General features: G+C 40.2%; 1 protein-coding gene across 1 annotated transcript; it reads right to left on the bottom strand.

Moving 5' to 3' along the window:
- Positions 1-1,554: 1,554 nt before the first annotated feature.
- On the bottom strand, positions 1,555-21,930 carry ammecr1 (AMMECR nuclear protein 1). The gene is made up of 6 exons (XM_020643350.3): positions 20,435-21,930; positions 8,385-8,495; positions 7,062-7,176; positions 6,746-6,836; positions 6,553-6,649; positions 1,555-6,055 (listed from the first exon to the last, which is right to left on the bottom strand). The coding sequence occupies exons 1-6, from the start codon at positions 20,908-20,910 to the stop codon at positions 5,941-5,943; spliced, it is 1,005 nt and encodes a 334-aa protein (XP_020499006.1). The 5' UTR covers positions 20,911-21,930; the 3' UTR covers positions 1,555-5,940.
- Between the last annotated feature and the right edge of the window lie 4,195 nt (positions 21,931-26,125).

Here is a 26,125-nt window from a genome sequence, read left to right as displayed (position 1 = left end):
TCCTGCTTAGTAGGTACTCTCCCAGCAACACGGTGGTGCGAATGCAGACAGAAAAAAGTCCCCATGGTGTGCAGTTCTCAGGAAACTCCCTAATGGATCATCCCTCTTCAAGAAGTCCCCAGAACTGTTTGGTCCGAATACACCTATAGAGCTCAACAGTGACCGCCCACTTTTTCGGTGCCTCTGATTCCAGAAGTAAATTTCCCCATTCAAATCCTCCCTTGATTTTTCGCACAATCCTTTTATCAAGGAACCAACACAGACAGCTACCCCCAATACTTGTGATTATATTATATTTAATTTGGCACCAAAACGGCGTTAAAAAACTGGAAAAAAAGGCAAAAGTACAAGGCAAGGAACTACACATTCCACATCCATCGTGAATTATATCGTTTCGTCTTAAAAGTAATTTTGTCGTTGTTAGTGTGTATACTGTTAATCCAAGTGTTTTACTATCTTATAAATATAGACTACATTCTCTGCGGCATGACAAGGTTATTAGTACATTTCGTGTTGGCTAACTAACTTTCCTGCTAGCGAAACTTATCTGTTGGCATAAGGCGCCGATGGGTGGGACACATTGCTATGGTAACATCAAGCTCAATCAATCAGAGATACTCTATGGTCGTGGGTAGTGTAGTTCTTTGCCCCAATATTGTGAATAAATGTTTTTCTTAAAACAAGGTTGCTATACGAACTGTGTCTCATGCAGGAGCATATACCATCGTTCTACACTCGGGTAGGTCGTGGTCAGTCTACCTTGGCTGGTTATGACATTATGGCCAATCATCAAATCCACTAATGGAGAAAATGAATGGGATTTTTACTTCTGGAACCACACTGTTGAGCCCTGTGGACTTGGTGTACGAGTCCTCTGGATCTGACTCTGTTGTGTAAAGTGTGGAAATAAATCAAAGACATCAATGTAAACAAAATAACACTGTATGTGTGGGTGTTTAGAAAGAAAATCGCATGACACATGTTTTCTTTTCAGTCGATTTTGTATTTTTTTTTTATTGAATAAATGACTTTAAAAGGTAATAACAATGTTTAAAACTACATTATCTTCACAGCCATTGCTTACATACTCAGATATCCCCCTCTATATATATTCTTTCAACCCTCCCCACACTTATCTTTTGCAGGTTTTTTTTCTTCTTAGTTTTTTTCATGTGTTTATTTTTGTGTTTTTTTTTCTTCTTTTGTCATACTGTCAAAATAAATGCCCATTTCAAGTCGCGTCACACTAACAGCAATTCAATAGGAAAGGAGGAAGGGTCTAGCTCTACAGGGGGGTGGATCTGAAGTTCCCAGTTCATACTATTCCATCGACATTTTTCAAGTTACTATAAAGCAGAAAAAAGTTCCAAAAAATTGAAAAAGAAAAGAAATAAAAGTTGGTATGAGGAGTTACACCAGGCAACCCTCCCAGCCCATCAGGCCACTGCAACAGAAATAATTCATTTTGTACAGTGACACGTCTTAGAAGTCAGTGTCTCAGAAATTCAGAACATAGAAAACCACTAAAATAATTTTGAAACTAGATCCAAAATATTATTTTGAAAAGAATTTATTTTTGATGTACAAAAACAGTCATTTTCTTTTTTTATTTTCTTTTTTAAAGTTTTTTTTAATAAAAGTTTCAAACACAAGTTTATTGTAGTTCTTATTTCATTTGTCATTATCATTATTATTATTGATTCATTTATTCTTTTTTTTTTTTATATTCATCTATCAGTGCGATTGTATACCAGTGCAGCTACTGGGTCCAGAGTAAAGAAAACAGGCTTTTTTCTTCTTTAATGGCATAGAAAATAAGGAAAAATCCATCTTTTATACAAAGTATAACTGCTGGTCTTTAGGGAAAAAACATTTAGAAACCCATAAAGCTAGGAGGCACACCATGGGATTTTTTCATTTTTGTAAATTATAGCATTACTAATAATAATAATAATAATAATAATAATAAACAAAACAAGTAACAACAATTTGCAACCATTTTTAACCATCCTTGATGCCTTGAAGGGCGTCAGAGATAGACTCAATGAAAATTCATTGAAAAATGGGGTTGCTCAATAAGTCAAGACAGATGAGAAATCGCACACACACACACACACACACACAAAAAAAAAAGACAAAGAACATTTTTTTGTCAATTGCAGGGGGTGTCTTTTGGAAGGACAGGAAGCCAGGCCTGAAGAGCAGCATTTGGGTATGGCCGCTGGCATCTTTGGTTCAGTCAAACATACGAAGGTAACACAAGCTTGAGCATTCCTCGAAATATGAGAATGAACACGCTGGGAATGCTGAGGCTGAACTCTAACCCTGGTATGGAACCAAAACACTATCTGCTACAACAAACTCCTAATGTCGTTCCATAACGTCCCATGAGGTATCAATGCTTTTAAAACAGTTAATCAGTACAGAAGCAGGACTATTTTCTGCGTGTTCTACGTAAAACATTAACACTGCGTCCCGTAAAAGGAGATGCTAACCTTCAACATCATCTGAGAGCGACTGTGGTGGCCTTGACGAGATCTTCACAAGTCAACATCTCTCAAACTTTTCCTTTTCAGAAGAGGTCATACGATTCAGCAGCTTGAGGAAAAAACGGAGGATGTGCTCGGGAGAAGCAGCCTCCAGTTTTCCAGGAGAGGCAACGAGCACTACTACTGCCACTTTCTACCGACACACACGTCACGCCTGCACAAACTAGGCCATGAGGACGGGCCACAGTGTGGGGGAGTTATCGAGGGGGAGGGAGGCTACGTGTGACTTCTTGTCCTTTCAAACCTGCAACGGGTGTTGACTTGCACTGGTAGGGGGAAAAAAAAAAAAACACCTGTTGAACAGATCTGCATATATCAAGGATAGTTAAGGTAATACAGGTAGGATTTTCTCTTATTATACTGCTGCTGAAATGAAAAAGATGACCTCCGACAGTACATTCAGAGCCCCTATGATGGGTTTGCTGCAGGGACTCCTCCTTCTTCACTATATTTGAAAGATATCAGTCAGTTTTCCCATAGGGAATTGATCCCAAAATCACCCATAATGGACTGAATGAAAGGGGCTACTGTTTGTTAACGGTGATGAACCCATCCTTCAATGTTAAAATGTCGTCATGACTCACTTCACAGCCATGAACAACAGAGAAAATCCTACATGCAGCATCTTTAAGTATGATATGATCAATGAGTCCGCATGACCAGTCACGAGCTGTGACCACCCCAATATGAGGTCCGATAGCACCATATTTGTCTTTTAAATCTCTTAATGGTTAATAAGAGCATCTAAGCCATAGATCAAGCATATCATGGATAAAACCATAGGTCTCATACTCATACATACATGCAACTAAAGACATTGCATGTGTATACAAAGACATATATGTAAAAGAACATGGTCAATTTGGTTTTGCAGCAGAAAAATTCAGGTTGTGCTGTATCAAATGGGCCGGGAAACAAACGCCTGACTGTTCCTCTGGATCTTTATGTAGTGTAGTTATTTTAAGAGGCATACATGTTAATCACTTCCCATGGTTTAAACATTTAGAATAACACCACCACAGTGTCTGACACTGTTTTTAAACGGAGTATGGGAGTATGTGGGCCTCTCAAGAGTTGAAAGAATTGAGGACCAGCAGTTGGATAAGATGTCAAAACAGGAGACCGCAATCATACAGGAGAGCCTCCATAAGAACGTTTCATCGCATTCAAGTGAGGAAAACATCACGTGAGTTCCCTTCCTACACTGTGGTGTTAAGATGAGCTGCAAACAAACAGACCATGGGACAGAGGAACACTCAGAGCGTCATCTACTGGCCCATCGTTTGTTAAATCATTCATATAAGGCAACACAACTTAAATCTGGGTCATTTTCGGGTTACTGTGGATGGAGTGCCAAAAGCCCTTGACATTTTTGCATAAAAGAAAAAAATAACCTGTCAGTTAGTAAAGGCTGTTACGAAAAAAAGATGTTGGTCAAGTAACGAGAACCTCTCAAAAAATGTCCAGTTAGCAAAACTAAACTGACCCCAAAGCAAGCGGATCACACGCCATGATCCTCAAACATTCTGGAATTCCTCAAACAAAGGAAACCTAGTCTAGCATGTGTGGATGTGACTCACAACAACAACAAGACATATCTGGGTGGGAAATGGCTTCTTAAGTCCTTACAAAGCCCTGGCTTTAATGTGTAGACTTCAACTGCGAGCCGCTCGGCCCCATGCAAGGATTCAGATCTAACTCCACTGTGTTTGCTCTAACCTAGTGCCAAACAGCTGACAAAACAGAGCACGCAGCAGCAGAACACTTCATGTGTGGTGGACGCACAGAGTGACGGGATCTCATTGAACGGCGAAGAGTTTAGAGGAGAGAACGGTTTAGGTGCGGTTTCAACAACTAAATCAACTATCTGCACAATGACATGCACTTCTAAATGACACATTTTAAATAGATCACTTTCATTGTGCGTCTTCATTCAAAATGACAGGTTGGTTTTTTTTTATACATCATACTTAGTGGACGAGTGACAATGGTTAGCTATGATCTGAAGAGGCAAGAAAATGTTTCCACGACGACACGGGCAATATACAAGACGTATGACTAATGAGTGAAACCGCTAGGTATGACGAATAGCATTCAGTGGTGCGGCCTCGTCTGAGGCTGGCTGCTGTAAGAGTTTGCATTCAGAGGTTGAAGAATGATTATACTAGAGGCTACCAGTCAACTGGCACCGAATGCAAAGACGTCAAGCCAAACAACAGACCACTTTTACAGTGTAGAGTACAAAGAGAATATGGCTTTGAGTAGTTAAAAGCATGTCCCTTTCAAGTGACTCCCTGCCAGTAAACTCACAAACCAACAGACACTAAATCAAAGCATTGTTTTTTTTTTCTTGGGAACTATAGTTATGCCTGCTCCCCTCCTTCCACTGCTTGGAAGTCAGACCCATTTAACATCAACTAATCATCTGTGTGGTCTCGACTTTCCTCTGACAAAATGGCTTCCTCAAGATAAACATTTGGAAAAGCTCAACAAAAAGAAAAAATATCTAAACTAAAGCTCTAGGCTAGAATATGCAGTTCAAGGTCTACAAGTCCAAACATAAACACTTCAAATACTCAAAAACTCTCAGTAGGGAACCTTAAGCATAAATCCAATTTCTAATTTATTCTACTGGTTTCAATTTGGTGGCAGACCAAAACCTAAATCCACACACAGAAATACACACATTTGTGAGCTCTAACAATAAACACTACCAGCAAAAGCCGGTCAAAGGGCATCACAATCCTACACACTATACTTTGGAGCATACAGATCCCATTATATATAGTCCCAACTACATTACTACAAGAGTTTACAAGGCTATCTCAACAGTCACTCTTTTTTTCTTTTTGAGAGGAACCAGAATAGAGACGGCACAGCCTTTGAGAACTGCAGTTGCCTTGCTACATGGTATACATGTCAGGAGAGTTAATTAAAGAAAAAGAGGAAATAAGAATTTGTTTTAGGTCATGTTAATTTGAAGCAAAGCCTGAACAATATAAGCGCGAGACTAATCCACCCTATAAGAGACTTCCTTCCATCCACAGAATCAAACACCTGATTCGTTTTGCTGAAAATACGCAGGATCAATAAAATCTAGCATTTGTTTCATTTTTCAAAAATATGAATGTAGGGGGTTATTGATATAGGCTTACATATGCTGCAAAACTTAACCACAGGCAAAGAAAAAGAAGAGTGGATTTCTTGCCGTAATCAAATGATGCTTCGTTGCCACCCGTTGCCATGTCAACGTCAGGGAGACGGACAGCATGGCAACGGAAACTATCATCATAAAATGGTACAGTAGTAGAAATAGCTAGACCAGGAGGGGGCGGGCTCTCCTGGGAAAAGGTCCGCGGAGAGGTCCAATGATTGGTCATGCGGCTCGCTGTCAGGAATAATGGTTGTAGGGTGGTAGAGGGTGCCCGATGCCATTCTGGTAGTGATGGTGCTGGCGGTGGGCAATGTACTCTGCATAACCCATTGTCATCTTCTCGCTACGGTACCTTGGGAACAGAAGAGGAGTGTTGATTAGATCTAGAAAAGCAATGATGCAGCAGCTACTACCTTAAAGCTGAGGAGCAGGCTACAGAGGTCTGCCAAGGTCACGTCTTTTTCATTCCAAACTCTCAGACCTGTTTTTTCCTCATTTTCAAGCTTTTAGTCTTCAGACCTAACGGGTGCTTTCTCTAGTGACATCACTAGAGGAAATTTATACAATTGTGTAAACATGTTTTAAATTAACTTGTATATTACTGGGTTTTCACATGTTGTGTTAATTTGGTGAAATTCCCCCTGAAGCAACTCGACTGGCTGAAAGAATGCCACAATCTAGTATTCTCACAAATATTCATCGAGGCTTTAGTACCAGGTAAATCTATTATTTTGATTTATGTCTGGGAGCATGGATCTAAATAATAGTATGACAACTAAGAGCACATTAATGGCAACTTAATAAATCAGCATACCTTTAGACTGTCATATACATTAAATATCATCTTACCTGGTTAACTTAATGGTCTTCCTGAAGTCATTTGTGATGGGAGCTTTGTAGCCTCCCTTTCGTAGTAAGGAATCTATGGTTTGAATGTGGTCCCAACCTTATAAAATAAAACATGTATGACTTTACACAACAGTACAAAGCTTTTACAAAAAGCAGATGACGCTCCAATTTTAGGGCCGCTAATAGTTCTCACCTTGCTCCTTTGCAACCTCTGGTAGGTAGGTGGCGGTGCGCTTTGATCCTTTTTCATTGAAAAACTCTATCCTAATACCGTGAACACCCACCTGGAATACAGAGCAGCACAGACAAGAAACAGAGGTCATTTTGAGCCAATGAATGTCTCAATTAAACAAAGTGAAGGTTGTGAAAAGAACGGGTTGCTCTGTTCAAACTGTTCTTGATGCCCATATGGGCTTAGAATAATTAGAATAATGTACATTTATTTTCTTAGCTTAGGTCCTAAGTATCTATGATGCCTGAGCATTTCAGCTGTGAAGCGTGCGTCTTACCTCCCAATCTAGGTAATCACCGACGTCCTCAAAGTTTGTGAGAAGAGACACTGAGCAGAAGAGGCGAGGCAGCTCATCCCTTGTCATCGGGGGGAAGCGGCTGTCTTTAAGGGCACTGTGGAGATAAAGAACAAAGAAAATTCCCTGATGAGAGCAGAAAAGAGGTTACATGGTCGAGTTCAAAGAGGCCTAGTCGCAAAGATTACCGTGTGCAGGATTTGGAATAAAATCCACTCCTATAACTTGCTCTTTTTGAAGGATAAACTCCCACTTCTGCTTCCAACATGTGATACAGGCCTATAATTGCTGATGTGATGTAGATGACCTTTAGACATACAGCAGTCCAGCATGGTCTCAGCATGCCTCACAGCAGATCAGTACTGTTTGCGTCTGTAAACATTAGCAGCAGGAAGCTGAGTGTTTACATGTATCTGACAGGTTAATTTTGTTTGCCGTCAGGTCAAGAAAGCCTACTGAGTAATTCTACTTCAGGCGATCACAGAGGTCTCTGTTGAAGGACTTACTCTCTTCTTGCAGTCATTTTCAGGTTACAAAACAAGATTTTGGTTTAATGTTAAACACAAACTTGCCTCTTAACTCATCTCATTGTTGACAAATTACCTCAATAGTTATTGACATTTGAACATGAGTTCAATAAATACTGAGCTCTGACTTTGAACTGAAAGTTGCCTGGTTTCCTGGTGGGATGAGCCACTGATCCTTAGATTAACCACCAATGAATGTATAACCTGTGTCACTGAAGACTGCCCAATAAAACTATACATGGAGTCTTCAGTCGAAGTTTCACGTTCTTAAATCATCTTTACAACAGTCCATACATTAAAGGCATATTGTAGTTAATCCAGAATATCTTTCTTCAAAGTTAACATTTTGTGTTGCTAACACAAGGTTCTTGTTTGTCTGACAAGAAAATATTACTCAAACAATATATAATGTGCTGTCTTTTTTTTTGTTTTTATTAATTACCAGTAATACCCTGGAACAAAAAAAACAGACTTAATGACATCTATGACTCTCTATATCAAGGGACCTGAGACCAATGAAACATGCAGTTCACAGAGTGTGACAGTGTGAGCCACATAGATGAATGAGTACAGAAGTAAGTACTTTAAGAAACAGAAGCTGCAGTTTTTTGCATCCATGCACAGCCAAACCATCTGTAAATTAACTGTAATAGAAAACATGTGCATGTTAGGGGTCGTCATTTCAATACCCTCAATGATCATTTTAATGCATCACAGCGTCATTAATATATAATACATCTCTTATACAGCAAGATTAAAATACTTTTTTTATGCTTACCTGGTAAGGGTGTACTCCCTGAGTCCTGAGTGCAGATTCATGGCAGAAAATGTACCTATACAACCCCGCAACCGCTTGTCTCTGCCTATTTTCCATGTGACAAACAGCGGGCTGAAAAACACAAACAAGAGACCATGTTCAGTCAAAGCAGTTGCACTTCCAAGGTGGACAGTCACATGCACACCAGATGTACTTTTAATGCCATGCATAAAAGTTGGTTAAAAAGAACACATCACTTAAATATGCACAGCTGACATTCACATTTGGCAGCATTTGCATGTGACTGTCTTTTACATCATCAGTTTACACCAAGGAGTAAAAGCCTTTGTTCATAACATTGAGCCATCTGTCCACCCAATCCTATTCAGTTTGGAAACAATAACTTTCTACCCTTTATGAAGTTATTTTACATCTGTTTCATGTTGAGCTGCTTTATCAGGCATAGGATGGTAGCATGATAAACAGTCGTGAGAAAGTCAAATTAATGAAATGGGAGAATTTCTCCTTGATCATGTGTAAAAACAGAATGTTTAAAAGACATTACACCATTAGATGACAGGACCTTAAAGTGCTTCAGCAGAGTATGTGATGACAACATTTTAATGCTTGAGGTTTTGTACGTAGGCATTGAAGTCAATGTTAACTACACTGTCCAAATCAGGATGGTTGAAGCAGTATTATGAATATACACTTAAATTCAAACATGTCACATACACAGCCTTCAACTGTTTGTGCTTTCATCAAGTTTTACTGGAACCAAAAATATTGTATTGTTATATTTTCTCCCACAAACCCACATATTTGTATTGTAAAGCACTTTTAGACACACCTGAGGCTGGTTTAGTAAATAAAGAGTTTCACCATGGGTTAGATTTTACAAATAGGGACACTTCAGATTTGAATATAAAATAGCACAATGTTGGTTCTTTAGGATCTTCATTGGTTCTAACTGGCAATGAGCCATGTTTTCTATTTTGTTTGGTTAAACAGGTCACCAGAGTTGGTCCAAAGGCATCTAAATATAAGGGCTTAAAGAAGGCTAGTCTCTTATTTGGGGGGGGTAACTTTCTAACTTGCAATTGACTGATCTAACAGCAAAACTGAGACAAGCCTCAAACTACAACCCAGTATGACATACGTTGTGGAACTGGCTTTCTAATTCAGGACAGTGCTGTGACTGATTAGTCCTTGAGTAAGGCAAATCTTTTTAATCTTCACTCCGACAAGCTGATCGGACAGAATGGATTTATCTCTACTTGGTTATCCAGCGTTTGGATTTCACATGCCAAGTTACAGAGGCTTATAGGGCTTCAGACTGTTTCTTCGTCCAATAAGAGCAGCCGTCAAATTTTCATAATGCCAATTTAACCAAATTCAGAATAAAACACTTGACCCCAGGGAAGCACTTTTTTTGAAAGGTCAGCACGTGGAAAAAGTTTGAAATGATCCGAGTGTGTCCCTGTGAAGAAAAGTGAATTACCATAACCATCCCCACACCTTTCACTTTGACAGCCTTTCTTGCACATGGTTTTTGTATATGGAACACGTCTTGAGCTTGCAGGACTACATTCTTGGGTGTGAAAGACTTTAAAAGCAAATGTTAGTTTAAAAAAAAAGAGAGAGAGAGAGAGAAAAGGAAAAAAGAAAAATACTAAAAGACATCTCTTTGATCATATCTTGAACTTTATTTTTTCAAATATGAATCCGTTTTACACCAAAAAAACTGACTTTAAAGATCTCATTAAGTAAATACCAAAGACATTTCAAAATGTACAAAGGAACATTACATCTACAGCAGACAAATGCCAAGAGTGTAAACAAAAACAATGCAGTCTCATGGTCACAAGGCTTTGATGTTTTTAAGAGACGGTTCACCCTGCTGGACCTCAGAAAACCTTTGTATGGCAACTGTCCTGCGGCTTCATTTTACCTTTCCTTCAAAAGTTCTCCTTCTTGTTCTTCTGGTGGGATTGACAGGGACAAAGACTGGTGTAGGAAAAAAACATAAATTTCTAGTATACCACAACACACAATGTATGACAAATGTAACATGTTTGAGAGCTGGAAGTTAATTTAGTTTACTTAGCTACAAAATCACACTAGCCTTAAACACTTGTATGTTAGCTTATAAAAACTCAAGATAGTATTACACCAACATCAACAAAAGTGACTAATTTTAAAAAACATTAAGGTTGCCAAATGTTATCAGTCTAAATTAGCTGGAGAGTTATGCTACCATACCTGCAGCAGTGCTACTGCGAGCCGTCAGTCCTCTTGCAGTCAAAATTAAGTGAAGTATTTACTAGATGTATGCTGTGTTGGCACTCCTTGAAGTAATTGCACATATATTGAGTCACAGCTCTCAGCATATGATCCTCCATTTGGAGGAGCAGATGTACCTTTTCTACTAAATGCAGCCCTGAATGCAGAAAAATCCGTGTCTCAAGGTACTTTTCTAAATTGCATCGAGTAAACCATTATCCACATAAGGAAAAATTGTACCATTGAATCAATAAATGTGTGTGATCAAGCTGCGGTTTCACCTAAAATAACAATCAAAATCAGTAATGGTAAAAACTCTCTGGAGATGAAATAACTCATTCTTACAGGATAAGGAATGTATAAATAACGGAGGTTAACCTGACTATGTATTAATAAATGACACAGTAATACATCTAACTATATTGTGGTAAGGAGCCAAAGTAGTCATGAGGAGTCATATAATCATATACTTATTTGCACACAAAAAAAATGCAGAAGAAACCAATACAGTTATTAGAGGAAATAAAACTATTGGAGAATAAACACAGAGAGACGGGTAGTATTGAAGAGGAAAATAAACTTAAGGAGAAACGTCGCAAATTAGATAGAACACCAGCAGTACAGATAGAAAGATTACTGAGGTATATGTGAAAGGAAAGTTATGAAGGAGGACCAAAATCCCTTAAGATTCTTGCCTATGAACTCATAGAAAAGGGGAGTATTACTAAATTAACGACAGCTCAATCATGCAAATTACTCCAAGTCTTTGTATAGAAATTAATTAAAAATGGATAGCGTCCAAATTTAGGCATATTTGACATTTATCTACCCCGAGTAATAGTGGGGAAAAATACCAAAGGGATAAAAGCAATAACTGCATAGGAAAGGAAACAACAAATACAGGTAGTGAAAGCAGGAAAACAGGAGAAGGCAGATTTACAAATCAATTTTATAAAAGAATCTAAAGGACAAGTACTAAAAGCTTACATGTATGCATTAGACACAGGAAATGGGCAGAATTAGCAATAATAACACTTAATCATAGTGTGGGAAAGGGTGCTGCACAGTGTTCCTCATACAGGCCTATATCACCTCTCAATACACACTACAAAATAATGTCAGTGATATTAGGCAATAGATTAAAAGCCGTTATTACAGATATAATTTACACAGGTCAGCGTGGCTTTCTTCCATGAAGGATTCTGGCAGACAATACAAGACGAACTACAAATTGAATTGATCATGTTAATAAAAAAGATAAAGCCCTCTGGGTATTAACACAAGATGCGGAGAAAGCTTTGGATTTAGTGCATTGGCCTTCCATCATGGAGATTCTCCAGTTTTGGATGAGAAGAGACATTTAAGTCATTGCTTCAAGCAATTTACAGTAGTCCAAACGCTAAAGCAAAAACACAAGGTACAGTGTCAAGAAGATTTGGTATACAAAGAGGAACCAGACAGGGACCTCCCCTTTCCCCTCTTTTATTTACCAGCTACTGTATATTGAAGTACTAGCAGAAGCAGTTAGACAAAATGTAGGTTTTAAGGAATACATGAAGGAAAACAAACAAACTGCCACGTTATGCAGATGATGTAATAGTTTATCTTGCATCATCAGAAGAATCAGTACATAACTTAATGAAACCAGATGAACATAGCAAAGTTTCAGGATACAAATTAAATAAAAATAAATGTGAATCATTAGTTGCAGGAAAACAAGTAAGCTACGCTAAATAAGAATATAATTTAAGTATATGGGCGTCAACATTAGTAAAGATTTGATGAAATGTTTTAAAACAATTATTGTGTTTTGGAAAACAAAGTAAGGCAGGATCTGTATAGATGGTGATCAATATCAGATGGATAGTAAGCAGAGCTTTAATGGTAAAAACGATGGTACTTTCACAATGTATTTTCTTATTCACGCGTCTACCTTTGGTGTTGCAATAGCTTTAAAACAGGAGGATCAGAAATACTTTTTAAAGTATTTAGAGAGAAATTATCTTTTAAAACATGTACAGAAAGATGAACTAACACGAGTTTGTAAAGCACTTTCAAAATAAAAATACAGCTTAAGGATATATTTCAAATAGATATGAAAAAAAAAAGCAGAAGCAAACTATTGTTAAGAAGTGAGAAGAAAAATAGGGAAAAGAATTAGAAGTCAAGACTGGAACAATAGCTTAAATAATAATCTTATAAACTAACACAATACAAATACTGGAGGGAGTTTGCATGGAATGTGAGCTTGAGGCATTTTATTTCACCTTGCCAATAGAGAAAATATTCCCCCCTAGTAGCATCTAGTTGTTTGAGAGGGCGTGGGAAACAAGAAGCAAATTACTCAAATAAATTCTTTAAGTATCTGGTATTAACAGTCTGGAAAGAGGTAGAGAAAGCCTTTGATTATCTTTGAATGAATGTCACAAAAAGCAACATGAGCAATTCTAGCAGTTCTAACAAGGTGTTTTTTTTTTTTTTTTAAATCAGGGATCTAAACTGTTGTAGGTCCATACAGTCTCACATGTGGGAGACAGGCTATGTTTTTCAGACGGAAGAACGCAGTTGTGATGATATTACTGACATGAGAGGTTTCTGTCGAAAGTTGAAAATGTTTTGAAGGTTGAAATGTGTGATGGCAATAGGGTGGAATTATCAATGGTTTTGGGACCGATGATTATTATTTGTCACAGTTTAGTTGAAGGAAGTTGGCTTGCATCCAGGTTTTTTTTTGACTCAGTGGGTCAGACCAGAGCAGGTTGCTTTGGTGATTGATTAGTGATGAAGATGACCTGGATGTCATAGGCGTAACAGTGAAAATGTATACGATTTATCCAAGAGTATAGAGAATAAATAAGGAAGGACCAAGCATCAAACCTTGGGGTACGCCTTGGGATAGAGGAGCAATTGCTGATATTTGTTAGCTGTTGTCTGTTTGAGAGATATGACCTGAGCTATAGGAGAGGGCGGCACCAGTTATGTTGAGTAAGGATTTCAGACAAGACCACCATGATTACCAGATTTGACAAGTTGACAGAGTTAAGTAATGTGTGTGTTTTTTTTTTTTTTTAATGTCAGTTTGAAATGAAAGTGACTATTGGAGACACAACCAGTTGAGGTGTGAGTGATGAATGAGGCCAGTGGGAGGAGGCTACTGGGATGATGGATGAGCTGGGTGTAGGACGGGGAGATGAAGAAGGGGAGGCCGGTATGTGGATGACATCAGATGTAAAAATATAATCACATCGAGTGCACTGTGCGCTGAATGTGTGTGCTTAATACCCGAGAAACAGGTTTATTCGGGTGAAGTCAGTCCATCTTGAAAAGAGACTGCCGATTCCAGAACAGATTGACTTTATGGAAAAGGAGTTCTGCAGGGGGACTGTAGCCAGTAGTGGAGGTAAAGGGGTCTGCTGAATCAAGCAGTGTTGGACAATGACATGCAGGGCCCGGAGATAAAAATGAATTTTCCCGTTTGCTTTAAAAACTCCAAAAGTTTCTCCTAACAGCATGCGTTGCGAGCGTCAGCAACAAAATCAGCCTTATTCTATTGTGTCCTAACTGCCCACGAGCGACACAGCGCAATGCGCCATTTTACCCCGACGCCCAGTTTCTATTTTCCTCTGTCGTTCGCATCAACCGACAGGGAATGAGGAAGGAGGGGGCTCTACAAGGCAGAGACACTCGCTTTTGTCACTCAACAGAGATTGGAGTGGACAATGTTGTTGATGCACACTTGAAAAATACAGCTAGTGATGGTGGTAGGGAATGAAGGCGGCGTGTTACGAAGCTTTTCCAAAATAATCAGGACAGTAGCACCAGGGAATGTGGGGGCATTGCAAAACCAGACATTCCTTATTATGGAGTCACCAGTGATCAGAATGGTGGTGGAGGGGAGTGGACGAGGAGAAGACAGTGCGTGGTCAGTGACGTCAGAACGGAGTGGACTCAACAGCTAAGGTGGAGGTCTGGACAGGTGAATGTTCTAGTAAGGGGGACCGTTCCTTTTACAGCTGCAGGTGAGGGTGTTTGCCGGAGCACCCGTTAACAAACTCAATAAGCAGTCTGTGGGGAGAAAGAGAGCCTCCCCACTGGCCTCAGTTGTTTACTCTGCTGTCATGAGGTGGATCGGCTGCCTTGTTCAACAACAGCAAGTGGAGAATGGACAGTAGCAGGAGAAACAGGCAAAGAGGAGACCACAGAGGATCAAGAGCAGGAACAGCAACAGCAAGTGGAAAGGAGGCAGCAGCAGCTGTTGAGAAGGATGTCGCAGCAGCAAAAGGTGCATCCATGGCACATTGAGCAGACTTTGGTGACCAGCAAGCAAAATCGGTTGGGGCACTGACAGGACCTTAACAGGGGACCAAGCGGGGCCTTGTCCTGCTTCGCTGTGTAGAGATTGTTGAGGAGAAGTGGTAGGGGATAGCCAGACAGTCTACTGCTGATTTTTCCTCCACTGAGTGACCACCACCTCCGTTCAGGACTCCCAGTTGGGGGTCGAGCAGGGGGGATGGTTGGCACACAGGATCCCACAGCAAGGTTTCCGAAATGTCAGAGTACATAGCCAGGATCCTTAGACTGTGACGCTGCCATGTCAATTTAGCTGAAAATTATAGTGTCCTTCCTTTGCAGCTACTCAGTTCACATCTTGAAAGGTTGGTAACCTCTCTTTTATTGTGTGAGATTGACAGACAGCCTTCACAGCCAAAAGTCTTCATGTTACAATAATACGGGTATCAGAGATTTGTTTGCAGTCCTGCTGGCTAACAAAGTCCGGTTCTTAAAACATTAAGCTGGCACTGACACCGTTGTCACTCAACTGTCCGTAGTTGGCTCAAAATGTTGAATAATTTCAGTAAAAACGACTAAGGATAATGCTCTGTAATCAGAGGGGGTTAAACGCAGGGTAGAGCAATGTTTCACTAAAAAGTGAGCATTTTGGTATGATTTTTTTGGAGCGGCTACTGCTGCGGACATTTGTTCAGTTTTGCTGAGGACTCAGGCGTCCTTTGACTCCCTCTAAAAGCACCTTATAACTTATCATTTAGTATTTGCCTACTCGAACATAGCTCTGTATATTTATTTCTCGTTTACTGCACATAGTTCTGTTTACATATGTTAGTCCGATCACTGTCCACTTATATCTACTCTTTTTATATTTTGTATTTTAAGTTGTATTTAAATTGAAACTTTATATTTTAGTTTTAAAATGTTTCGTCTACCTGCACTGTTGTTAATTTACTGCTCTGTGTGCCTTTGAATTGCCCCCCGGGGACAAATAAAGTTTTTAGAATTGAACTGAAAAAAAAAAATTGGAGACATGGTGAGAAGCGGTCAAGATCAAAAGAAAAGTTGTGGCTTGAAACAGGGTACTGCTCAGTCTATGGGAGCTGGCAACAAGCAGGCAAGATGCACCAGAGCCATTTTTTAAAATAAAACAGATATATAAACCACAATGATTTTGAAAAATAAAGGGTATATTTAAATGAAGCACTGGTTTCTTTAGCTTAATTTTAGTAGCACTGTCTATATTTTTTATTTTTTTATATCTGATCTTAGGCACTGCATTGCTTTACAGACTTCACAGAGCAGTGTGCAAGTCAAACGTTGTAGTGGTCTTGAGCATTTCAATAATTCAATCTGACAATGGCCCCAAGAGAAGGACAAGTTGAGGACGCCACAGACCATAAGTGGGAGTTTCTCTTTCTGTGGGAGTTTTCATATTGGTGGCTACCGGCTTACCAAACTCCACACCGAGTGTGATGCGAGTGGAAGCAACTGAATGTTTGGCAGCACTTTGAGTCCAAGACAAATTTCCCTAAGGGGACAATAAAGTGTATCGTATTGTATCAATACACAGCCTGTTTTTTGGGCAGGGTTTCTAGTTTCGTTTCAGACAACCCAGGCTGTTTTGCCTTTTATTTGGCAATTCATTCTTTGTTGTTTTTGGCATTTTTTTTCAGGAACAGCCAGGGGTTAAGACTTTTTTTGATTTCTTTTTGTTCTTGTTCCAAAACTCTCTCTTCAAGCAAACCAACTTATTTCCATTAATATACATTCCTGGTGTATAGTCTCAGTGAAAAAGAGAGCGTTTGAGTAGAGCAATGTAGACCCACTGTACAAAGGAGACAGTATCTTACTTTTCCCCCCACATTCTTTCACATTTTATTAGGTAACTTTGTTTCAAATGCTGCTTTCTTTTTTCTCTGTTCACTCTAATCCTTTCTGCATCATGCAGTTACCAGCTGGTGGCTGTGTTTAAAAACAGACAGTAGCTTCATGTTAGTAATAGGGATGTTAATGATAAATCATCAATCGATTAATCACCATTAAGAATTTAACTGATTAAAAATGTTTTAACCGCCAAGCTGCCTGTGCGCCTCACGTCGCCTCATGTCCTGGCCAAAAAGTTGCACTTGAACGCACCGCAAAGACTACAGCCTACCGGCAACCACCACATACATTCTGTGCATGCATGAGAGGAAACAACTCTCCATTCCAGGCGGCTGTAGTACGTTGTTATGATACGAGAAAACCTTTTTCACACCGCTGTCAGTCACCATAGAAAAGAAGAGGCGGAGCTGACAAATAAGGAGAAACTGCACTGATGAGTGAGAGCATGGATACTACAGCGGCAGGCTCAAGGAGAGAGCTGGAGAAAAACGAAACCTCCGAACGGCTTAATCTGAGAGATTCCTCTCAACGACCACCGACGCCGATTCAACATGTGGAATTGGCCTTAATTAGCAGTGCTGTTAATTAAGGACAGTCATACATTTAAAAGAGAGAGAGCCTTTTTTGTTTTATTAGTTCAAACTGTTTGTATTTAATGAATTAATGTTTCAAGTAACTACTGTGCTGCTATAATGGTTTCAATAAAACGTAAATTGAGAAAAAGACATGTATTTTGTAGCTCATTAATTATTAATTGATCGTTAAGGTTTTCAACTATTGGTTAAAAAAGAAGACTGAAATTGCCATCCCTAGTTAGTAACATTACAGCCTGCTGCAGTCGGTTGCTAACATAACTAAACTCTGTGTTTCCATTTGATTCTGTGACATGTGTAAAACAATGTTTGCAGGCAGTCCTTTTTTGTTCACTGTTTTCTCTTCCGTGTCATTATTCTCAGAGCTGAAACCGGAATGTCCCCGGAACGCTGATTTGACAGACGGCGGTGCTTCCTCAAACTGCCGCCTCTACTCACCACTCTATTTAAAAGTAATGTGTGTGTTCCGACATCAGTGTTTAAGCTTCATCCAACTTTAGGGCATAGTGATGGATATTTACTCGGGGAGGGGGGTTCAGAGAGAATACTATGCATGGAAGCTATTTGTGCGCTAAAAAGAAAAACTGCAATTCACAAACGTGTATTAACCTTGGGTGCCTTACAGAATAGTTCAATATTATATTGAGAATTGTTGCATCTCGAGCATACACACATTTACCTTAAACTTGATATTAAATGAGCCTCACATTTTACCGATTAAAGTTACTTGGCCAACTTTATCAGAAACCCAACAAAAAGCTGTCCCACCCCTGACTGACTAAGTCCTACATCCTCTTGCCATGAGGCACTTATCCTTATTAAACTTGCAACATTTTTTAACTTTATGAAGGCATAATGCTTAGCATGGATATAAGGAAAGACTAGAATTTAGGTTATTTGGTGATTTTTTTTTTTACATTTAGACACTGACACTAGCTTTAGTTGATATGGCAACACTAATTTGGCCCACCAGAGCAACACATGGAGAATACTTTGAGAAAGCACTTGAACTGAAAATGAAAATGAACTGTGTTGGCTCACATAAGTGTGGACTTTTATAAAGTAAGCCTGTCCAAAGTCAACTGACATATTGGAAAATCTGGTGACTAACAAACAAAATAGTTAAATTTGCATTTGCTTGACACAGGCATGTGATGTGCTTAGGTAAAGCCAAAGACATGGTATGGTATGGTGAGCTGACATGTCCCAGACGGTGAGCTCTGTTATATGAGTCAGTTCATTATTTGCCAAACCACTGTGAGTTTAGAATAGTTAATGCATTTGAATGTGCTGTCTTTCCTCTGTAGTTTACGAAGATGATTATGAGATGGTCGCTAGATAGAGTGGTTACAGATAGATTTTGAGAAAACTGTTTAAATTAAAGGCGATGGTGAATGAACATTGTGGGTTAAAAGTCAAGGTTAGCATGTGAAATATTTCAATACAGCCATACCATTGTAGACAAATGTTGATACGAATCAAGAGTAGACAGAGGATTGTGTGAATGTCAGGTTTTTCCCCTTAATGGAAAATGAACGCCCGGAATCCCCTCGAGAGTATTCCAACACAATTCACCTAAATTAACACCACTCATGGCCCACTGTAGTCATTTTAAATAATTGAAGCTGAATATTTTGTCTGCATGAGAAATTAAAATACTGAATGCTCGACCATCTTGCAATTTGTCAGACAAAAAAACAAAAAAAAAGGTGAATTTCAACAAAAGATCAAGTAGCCTACTGTGGCAAATGTGTCACATTTAAACATGGCCCCAATCAAAAGGCCAACGCAAAGTTTCTTCCCCAATAACAGGTCGATAAACTGGATGTCAGATATGACTGCTGTGTAAGCAATCCCTCCACAGCCTGTAATGTATGTCACACGACAGGCTCTCACATTACACCGCCTGTATGAGGTGGGGTCAACATGTTTCAGAGGATGACGGGCAGAATATAGAAATGTAGCAGTATAAAAGTGAACTTTATTAACACGTGTCAAGTGACCTCTTCAAGTGTCAACCCCCTGTTTTTTATAATAATGATTCAGCGCTGCCAACGAATTAAAAAGATATATGTTGCAATAAATAATAACTATGACTGCTAAGTACTTAGCCATATTTTCTTTGTTGTTTAATGCTAATTCGGTTGTCACGGTTAAATAAACCAAAATAGACAACTCATTTACGTAACAACTACCTGCTGTAAAACTAACAAGTTAAAAGAGCTGTTAAATGGTCGTAATGCCACAGAAGACTTGCGGTATTAATACATTTTCGCTCATTGATGCCTCGTTGCTAGGCTAATGTAGCTACCCGCTAGCGAAGCTAAGCTTGCTATGTGGCAATCCAGAGTTCAACGAGGGCAACTTAAAAGATTAATAACGCTGACTTTATTCAATGTGTGTTGTATTTAAGCCGTTAAAATAAAATATTATCACATGCAGAATCTGTCACTGGTGAAAAGAAACAAAACAAGCGATGTTATCTTACTATCTTGTTTTTTTTTTTATCTTAGCTTGAGTGTTAGCGGCTAGCTAGAAGAAGAAAAAAAAAGAGTAGCTAACAGGCTTAGCTAACGTTAGCCAGTGTTATTTGAGTTGGATAGACAGCATCACAAAATGTGTTTTTCGTCGCATTCTTACAGCGAATCTGTTAAAGACTGCTAAGAGAGTCTGCAGCAGCGTACACAAAAACACAATTCTTCCGTTATTCAAGGTAAATCGTTGCTTGGTTGGTGCTGCTGCAGGCCGGCACGGGGACTCTCGACAAAAAGGCCCTTTTTTTTTCACTTTGAAACTCAAACCACATTAAAGCCGAGAGCTTTTTTAACGTTTTTGATTTCTTTAACGAGTGAAAACTATGTTTCGATGTGACAGTTCGTGGCGTGTAAACCTGAAGCAGAATCTCCATGCAAAAAAAAACACAAAATAAAAACCCCCCGTCAAAGTGTGCTTGCTGAAAGAGGCTTGTTTTGGATGAGTACAGAGACGAGCTGTGACAACAAAAGGGAGATAAATACTCACTAGGGATCGTTTGTAAACCTGGGTGTTCTCGGAGGTTGGTATCCGTACAGATGGCAATAAAGCACGTCAAAACAGAAGCAGCACATCTCCGCCGAGACCACCATTTTTCTGCCTCCACTTCCCGAGCCAGGTCCCGCGCTGAGATTCGGGGAGAGGCCGGATGAAGTGTAACCGGCCGGGGTTGTGGACAGAGCTGTGCCGCCGCTCCCGCTGCTCCCGCCGCCGCCGCTAACGTTACCCCCGGGTCCCCCCAGGCCGTTGGCTCTGCTCACGTTCGCCGCCGCTGCTGCAACGGTCGCCGACGAGCCAATCCCCAACTCCGAGCCACAATGTCCGGTTCCTGCCACCCCGCTTCCCGCCCCCACCCCGCCGGGACCCCCCGACCCGGGCGATCCCGACAGTTTCTGCTTCTTCACCCCGCAGCACCCGGCCGCCATCTTGGAACAATCTGCACCGACACACCGCTTCCGACCCATAACCGTCACCGCGGGAAGGGTGGGGGGGAACGCCGACCAGACGTAGAAATCCCACTGCGTTGATACGTACGACGGACAATACTCCACTTTCACTCTTTTGTTTTTTTGTCGGACGACGAAATAACCGATGCAATGAGAAGACTGCAATGTCACCCTAGCGTTGCCTTTAAAAATGCGTGACTTAGCTACGCAAAATCCATAGCTGGACAAGCGCTTTTTCCATGAGTAGTCAGCCAGTCCAGCTTTGGACCTCGGTGTTCCAGTGGATCACCGATAAAGTCCAGGCCAAAAAAAATAATAATCACCCTTCCCTCTAACACGACACCATCCGAGGCGAGCTCAATCAGTTTCCCCCTTAAACCACAAGTTCAGGGAGTGCAGAGTCCGAACAGGCCGCAGATGACAGTACCAAAGCGGTCCAGATGTGAAGCTGACAGCCAGTGCGCTGTAGCCCCGCAGCACACCTCTCCAAGTGGACGCCGGGAGCCTGAGTACGCAGGACCCATACAGCTTCAGCACAAATTGCGCACGATGTCTGGGGCAGCGTAGCTTCTCATTGTACCAGCTTGTTTGCTACAGTCTCACGAACTTCTAATCACACAAACAGGGCCCAGTTCGTTAGAATTCCGGACGCTGGGATAACGCAGAATAAAATGGCATCTGACAGTGCAGGGTTGGCATGGCAGTGAAACGCGTCAGCGCCGAGCAAGTCATGTCAGTACCACCGTTAGCCCACAGTTTGCACCTGCATCATGTCTGCTCTTGGACCCGCTCTCATATAATCTTAAAAGAAAGCTCCGCGTCAAATGTAGAGCCGAAAGTTTTCAGTGTAGGATTGTTTGGAGGTTGTCATCCGTATATGGGGATATATATAGAAGCGCATTCCAGTCCGTGAGCCGTGAGAAATCCTGCGGGTTTGGAAAGCCTCGCTCCGCACCCGTCTCTCAGCTGCTACCATTCAGTGCTGTTCGGGTAAAAGCCCTGTGATCAGTCTGTGGGCATCGGTGTCGTCGGCACTCCGGAAGCGGATTCAGAAAGTGTTGTTGCGCCCACTTGCTACACTTTCTGCGTACATTCAGTGGGTATCAAATTTGCAATTCAGAAGGAATTTACGGAGCATGTGGAAGCATGCGCGCTCACGACGTGCATGCGTGCATGAAAGAGTATCGATATCCCCTCACTACAAAAGGCAAAAAGGAAGAGTTTGTGTGGGCCTGTTATTTAAAATTTTAACATGCCATAAAGAGCAAAGACTTACTCTTTATTGATTATGTTGGATATTTATCCTCCAAGACAGCATCTATGTGGATTAAGCTTAAAATTAAACAAAGGGGATTTATTTATAAAAGTTGCTCTATTCTTCTACAGGGCCGTTGCTTGAAATTCTGGGCCTCGTAACAATTGCTCATCTGGGACCCTGAAGCAGTATAGATATAAATACTCTCATCCTGTCCACTTCTGACCCCTTTGAACATCCTCCAAACTCCACCCCTATTCAGAACCCCTGCTCCTTTATTCAGAACTAAATGTTTGAGTAAAGTGAGCAGTGATGATCTAAATTAAATGTCATGGTCAGTGAATAATACACACACACAGTAGGAAAGCTGATGATGACCATGCCCTGACTCATGATGCTGGGCTCAGTGTGGAAATGCATTCCTGCCAGTGAAATATCGCCTACATAGATGTAGGGGGTCTTGATCTTTAGAAAATGAATACACATTTTAAAATGTATCCAAGGTTTTGATTTCCTCCCCTCTCATGCACTCAAAAAAGTAAGCCGGTAATGTTCATGTGAATATTTAAACACCTAACTATAATATCATTTCTAAGGACTAAAAATGGTTTAAAAATGGTTTAAAATCTGATAATTCAGTTAAATCCAGAGTATACGGGCCTGGAGGGTGGTAAACTGTAACACTCCTGGCAAAGAAAGGTTTGCAAAACCATATGAGAAAAACTAGAACAAGACTTTCAAAAGAGTTATAATTCAGTTTGCTCTAGGGTCGATAAGAGAACTGAAAATAGCTGCAACTCCACCTCAGCCAGTGTCTTGACTGATGCGAGTATGGAAATGACTGGATTCATTTGAACTAACGTTTATCCTGACACAGCTAGGTTTCAGTTGAACAAAGTAAATCAAAATACTTATCTGATATTAGAATTTTTTAATAGGACTTTAGAGGGATGTGAGGGATTCATTCAACACATTTCATTTTTATAATTTAGCTGCAGCTGTTTTAAATAGTTTAGATTTGGTTTTTATTTTTTCACCATATCTCTTTATATTTGGATTACTTGAAATAAAAGGTCTGGGGACAGACAGTCTCTTTAACAGCTGGGAAACTGCTCTAAAAGAAACTCAGGCGCATTAACGACTAAAACACTGTCTCCTGGTGTTAACCTAAGGCTGTCATGGTTTGAGACTAAGACACTCAGCTATTATGCTACATAAATGAACTGCACCACCCAAAGTGGGATGCACTTAATCAGACCAGACTTCCTCTAGAATGTCATCAGATTAACACAGCCCACAGCGTTGGTTGAATACCATCGCAACAAGTGTTTGAATGATGGAACCAAGATTGTGGTGAGAGGTTTGAGCAGCTGAGCAGCAATGTTCGGCAAAGTTAGAAACTAGCTCTACAGGGAGTGTACTCAACAATCTTTTGGACGTGAAAGCATAGACTCCAGGGCTGCCATTGCTGTGGTAAAAGTCTTGGTCATGGCGAACGATAAAGGAGATAAAAATGATCCAAAAAAATGTCAAACTTGAACAGTTCAGGTCCCTTCTACGGAAGGAGATTTGTGAAAGCCATCTTCAACATTCTAAACTCATGGGGGTCATTATGGTTGATATAAGGGAATGAGGGACCTTCAATCTGTGATGTGTAGGTTGTCTTGTCTGACAGAGGCAAGAAAAGCTTGGTGAGGCTGCTGCGGTAAATGTTGAAACTGATATGGAGCTGCAGTACTTGAATGGTAAGCGGATGCCATGAGAACTCGTTGCTGAAACTTGAGGTGGGGGCATATACATGTAGGAGCAGGTTAAATGGCATATGATGGGAGTAGAGGCCCCTGAGCTGATGGCAACTGACTGTGAGGGCCAACCAGAGCTTGCTGGAGCATCACTAACATCCCCTGAGTTGGTGCGAGAGGATGAGTTTTTATGCAAATGTAAAGAAGAGGCCAGTGGCATTTGCATAGAAATTCGAGGTGTAAGGTTAAAGGGTGCTGAATTGCAGGCATCTTGTTTCAACAACGGGCACTGCTTTTGCTTTTGCGCGAGGGCACAAATAAGGGACTACTATTAAAGACAACCGGTCTATGTTAAGCACAATCAAGCATAAAGTTAGATAACCAAAACTGTACAATTACTGTATGAGGGCATACTGGATACTGGACTGAGGGTGCAAAAGACAAGCGCTTGTTATAGCATTTCTTATCAATATGACAGCAAAACCCTCGAAAAGACACTTTTATTGATATGAAAGCTTATGCAACCAGGTCAGCACTTACACAGTTGTCATTCTCTGTGCAGGTTGTTTAAAGATAATTCAAACCCCCTACCGCCCCGACCCCCCGTATAAAGGAAAATATTTTACAGTGAGGACTTAAAATAGTGACTGAAGAATACCCCATTTATTTGTTTGAGGGTTAACATAGGCTTCCCTTTCATTCTGCCGTAGTTTATGTGGATAACGTCTTCAGGGATGATGTCGTTAGATTAATCAGCTCTTGCAGCAGCAGTGGGTGGTTAATCTCATAGATATTTCAGTGATAAAGCTCAGCGGGAGGAATACAAGCACCACTAACTAAGCAGTCTTAGTATTGTTTTAGCTAGCAGTTCTTTTGATCACATATTACATATTACATTTTACATGATGAAAGGGTTACCCAATTAAAACACGTTTTGGATAGTAGAGCATGAAGCTGGCTTATTGCAGCTGAGTGTGTCCTCATCAAAAACTCTATTCATGAAACCAGTGGATTTTAGGCATGGCTGATGTCATTGTAAGGCAATCCACCACATGATGCAACCCATGATGATGATCTTCTAAAATTACAACGGGAAAAAGGGACGTAGGCTAAATTTCCCCCAAGTCATGTTACATTATGAGAGCTGTTCAAGGTCAACACTGCTTTAAGTTAGACCATAAGCTAAACTGAGCCTTGCACTGTAATCTCCCTATTAAAAAAAAAAATATCTCAATCATCAATTTGTGAATATTTATGGAAATAATAGAGGGGTTTGTTCCTTTCATTCACTGTCTGATCTATTCTGGGGAGCAGAGACAATCTGGCATGTTGTTATTAGGCCTCGTGGTGGAATTTCCTGCAGGAGGGCTCACATCGCCTCTCTGACTATGTGGACAGTCAGTGAGCCATTCTAAAGTCATGTTTAAATTTACTGAAAGTGATGAGAATCTTCATTGATGTTTCCAATTGTCCCTGGTTGAAAATATTTCACCTAAAACCACCTAAAGGCATATAATGGATATAGGCTATGCAACAGGGGTTTGATCAATCACGAATGATGACTTCTCCAGTCTCCTCACAAGTGTTCTGGATCAAAGCAATCACTTAGTTTTAGCAAATAATACTTTTGTGGGCACAAAATCATTCAACCCATTAGAGTCTCAAGGCACCCTGAATCCCCCTACCTTTTCCAATATTAGGCATATTCATTACTTTTTAGAAGTGACACATCTGAAAGAAATTGTAGTGCCATGGGGCCAAAAATGAACAGCTCACATCAGAGGCTGAGCCAAGAAAAAAAAAAAGAAATATATATATATATATTTTTTAACAATGCAGCTTTTTAATCTTAGAAGATGTTATATGCGGCTTTTAGCATCTTTCTTTAGAATTCACTTAGTTGTCTTTTCTTAAACGCCCTGGGTCAAAGCTTTTAATTGAATGTGCAACTCACTTCACATGAGGATTTGGCAAAAAATATTAATGATCATCATATCATCACACACTCACTGCCTGCCATGTATAAATATCTGCTCTATACTACAAAGTATGAGTAGTGTCAGTATTTGTGGGCTGTAGAACAACCATACAGCAGCGTAAGACATTTATCACAGCTGTTTGTAACATGACCCAGTGTCCTGTAAACACACTACATCATAATTCATACTGCAAAAATGTGACTTCATTGTCAATAGCATCAGTCATAGGAGGGGTGGAGGCTGATCCAGACATCTGT

Source organism: Labrus bergylta, chromosome 14, assembly GCF_963930695.1.
Source record: "Labrus bergylta chromosome 14, fLabBer1.1, whole genome shotgun sequence".
Classification (NCBI taxonomy): Eukaryota; Metazoa; Chordata; class Actinopteri; order Labriformes; family Labridae; genus Labrus; species Labrus bergylta.
The sequence above is the reverse complement of the archived record's forward strand: the minus strand, read 5'-3'. Positions and strand labels throughout refer to the sequence as shown.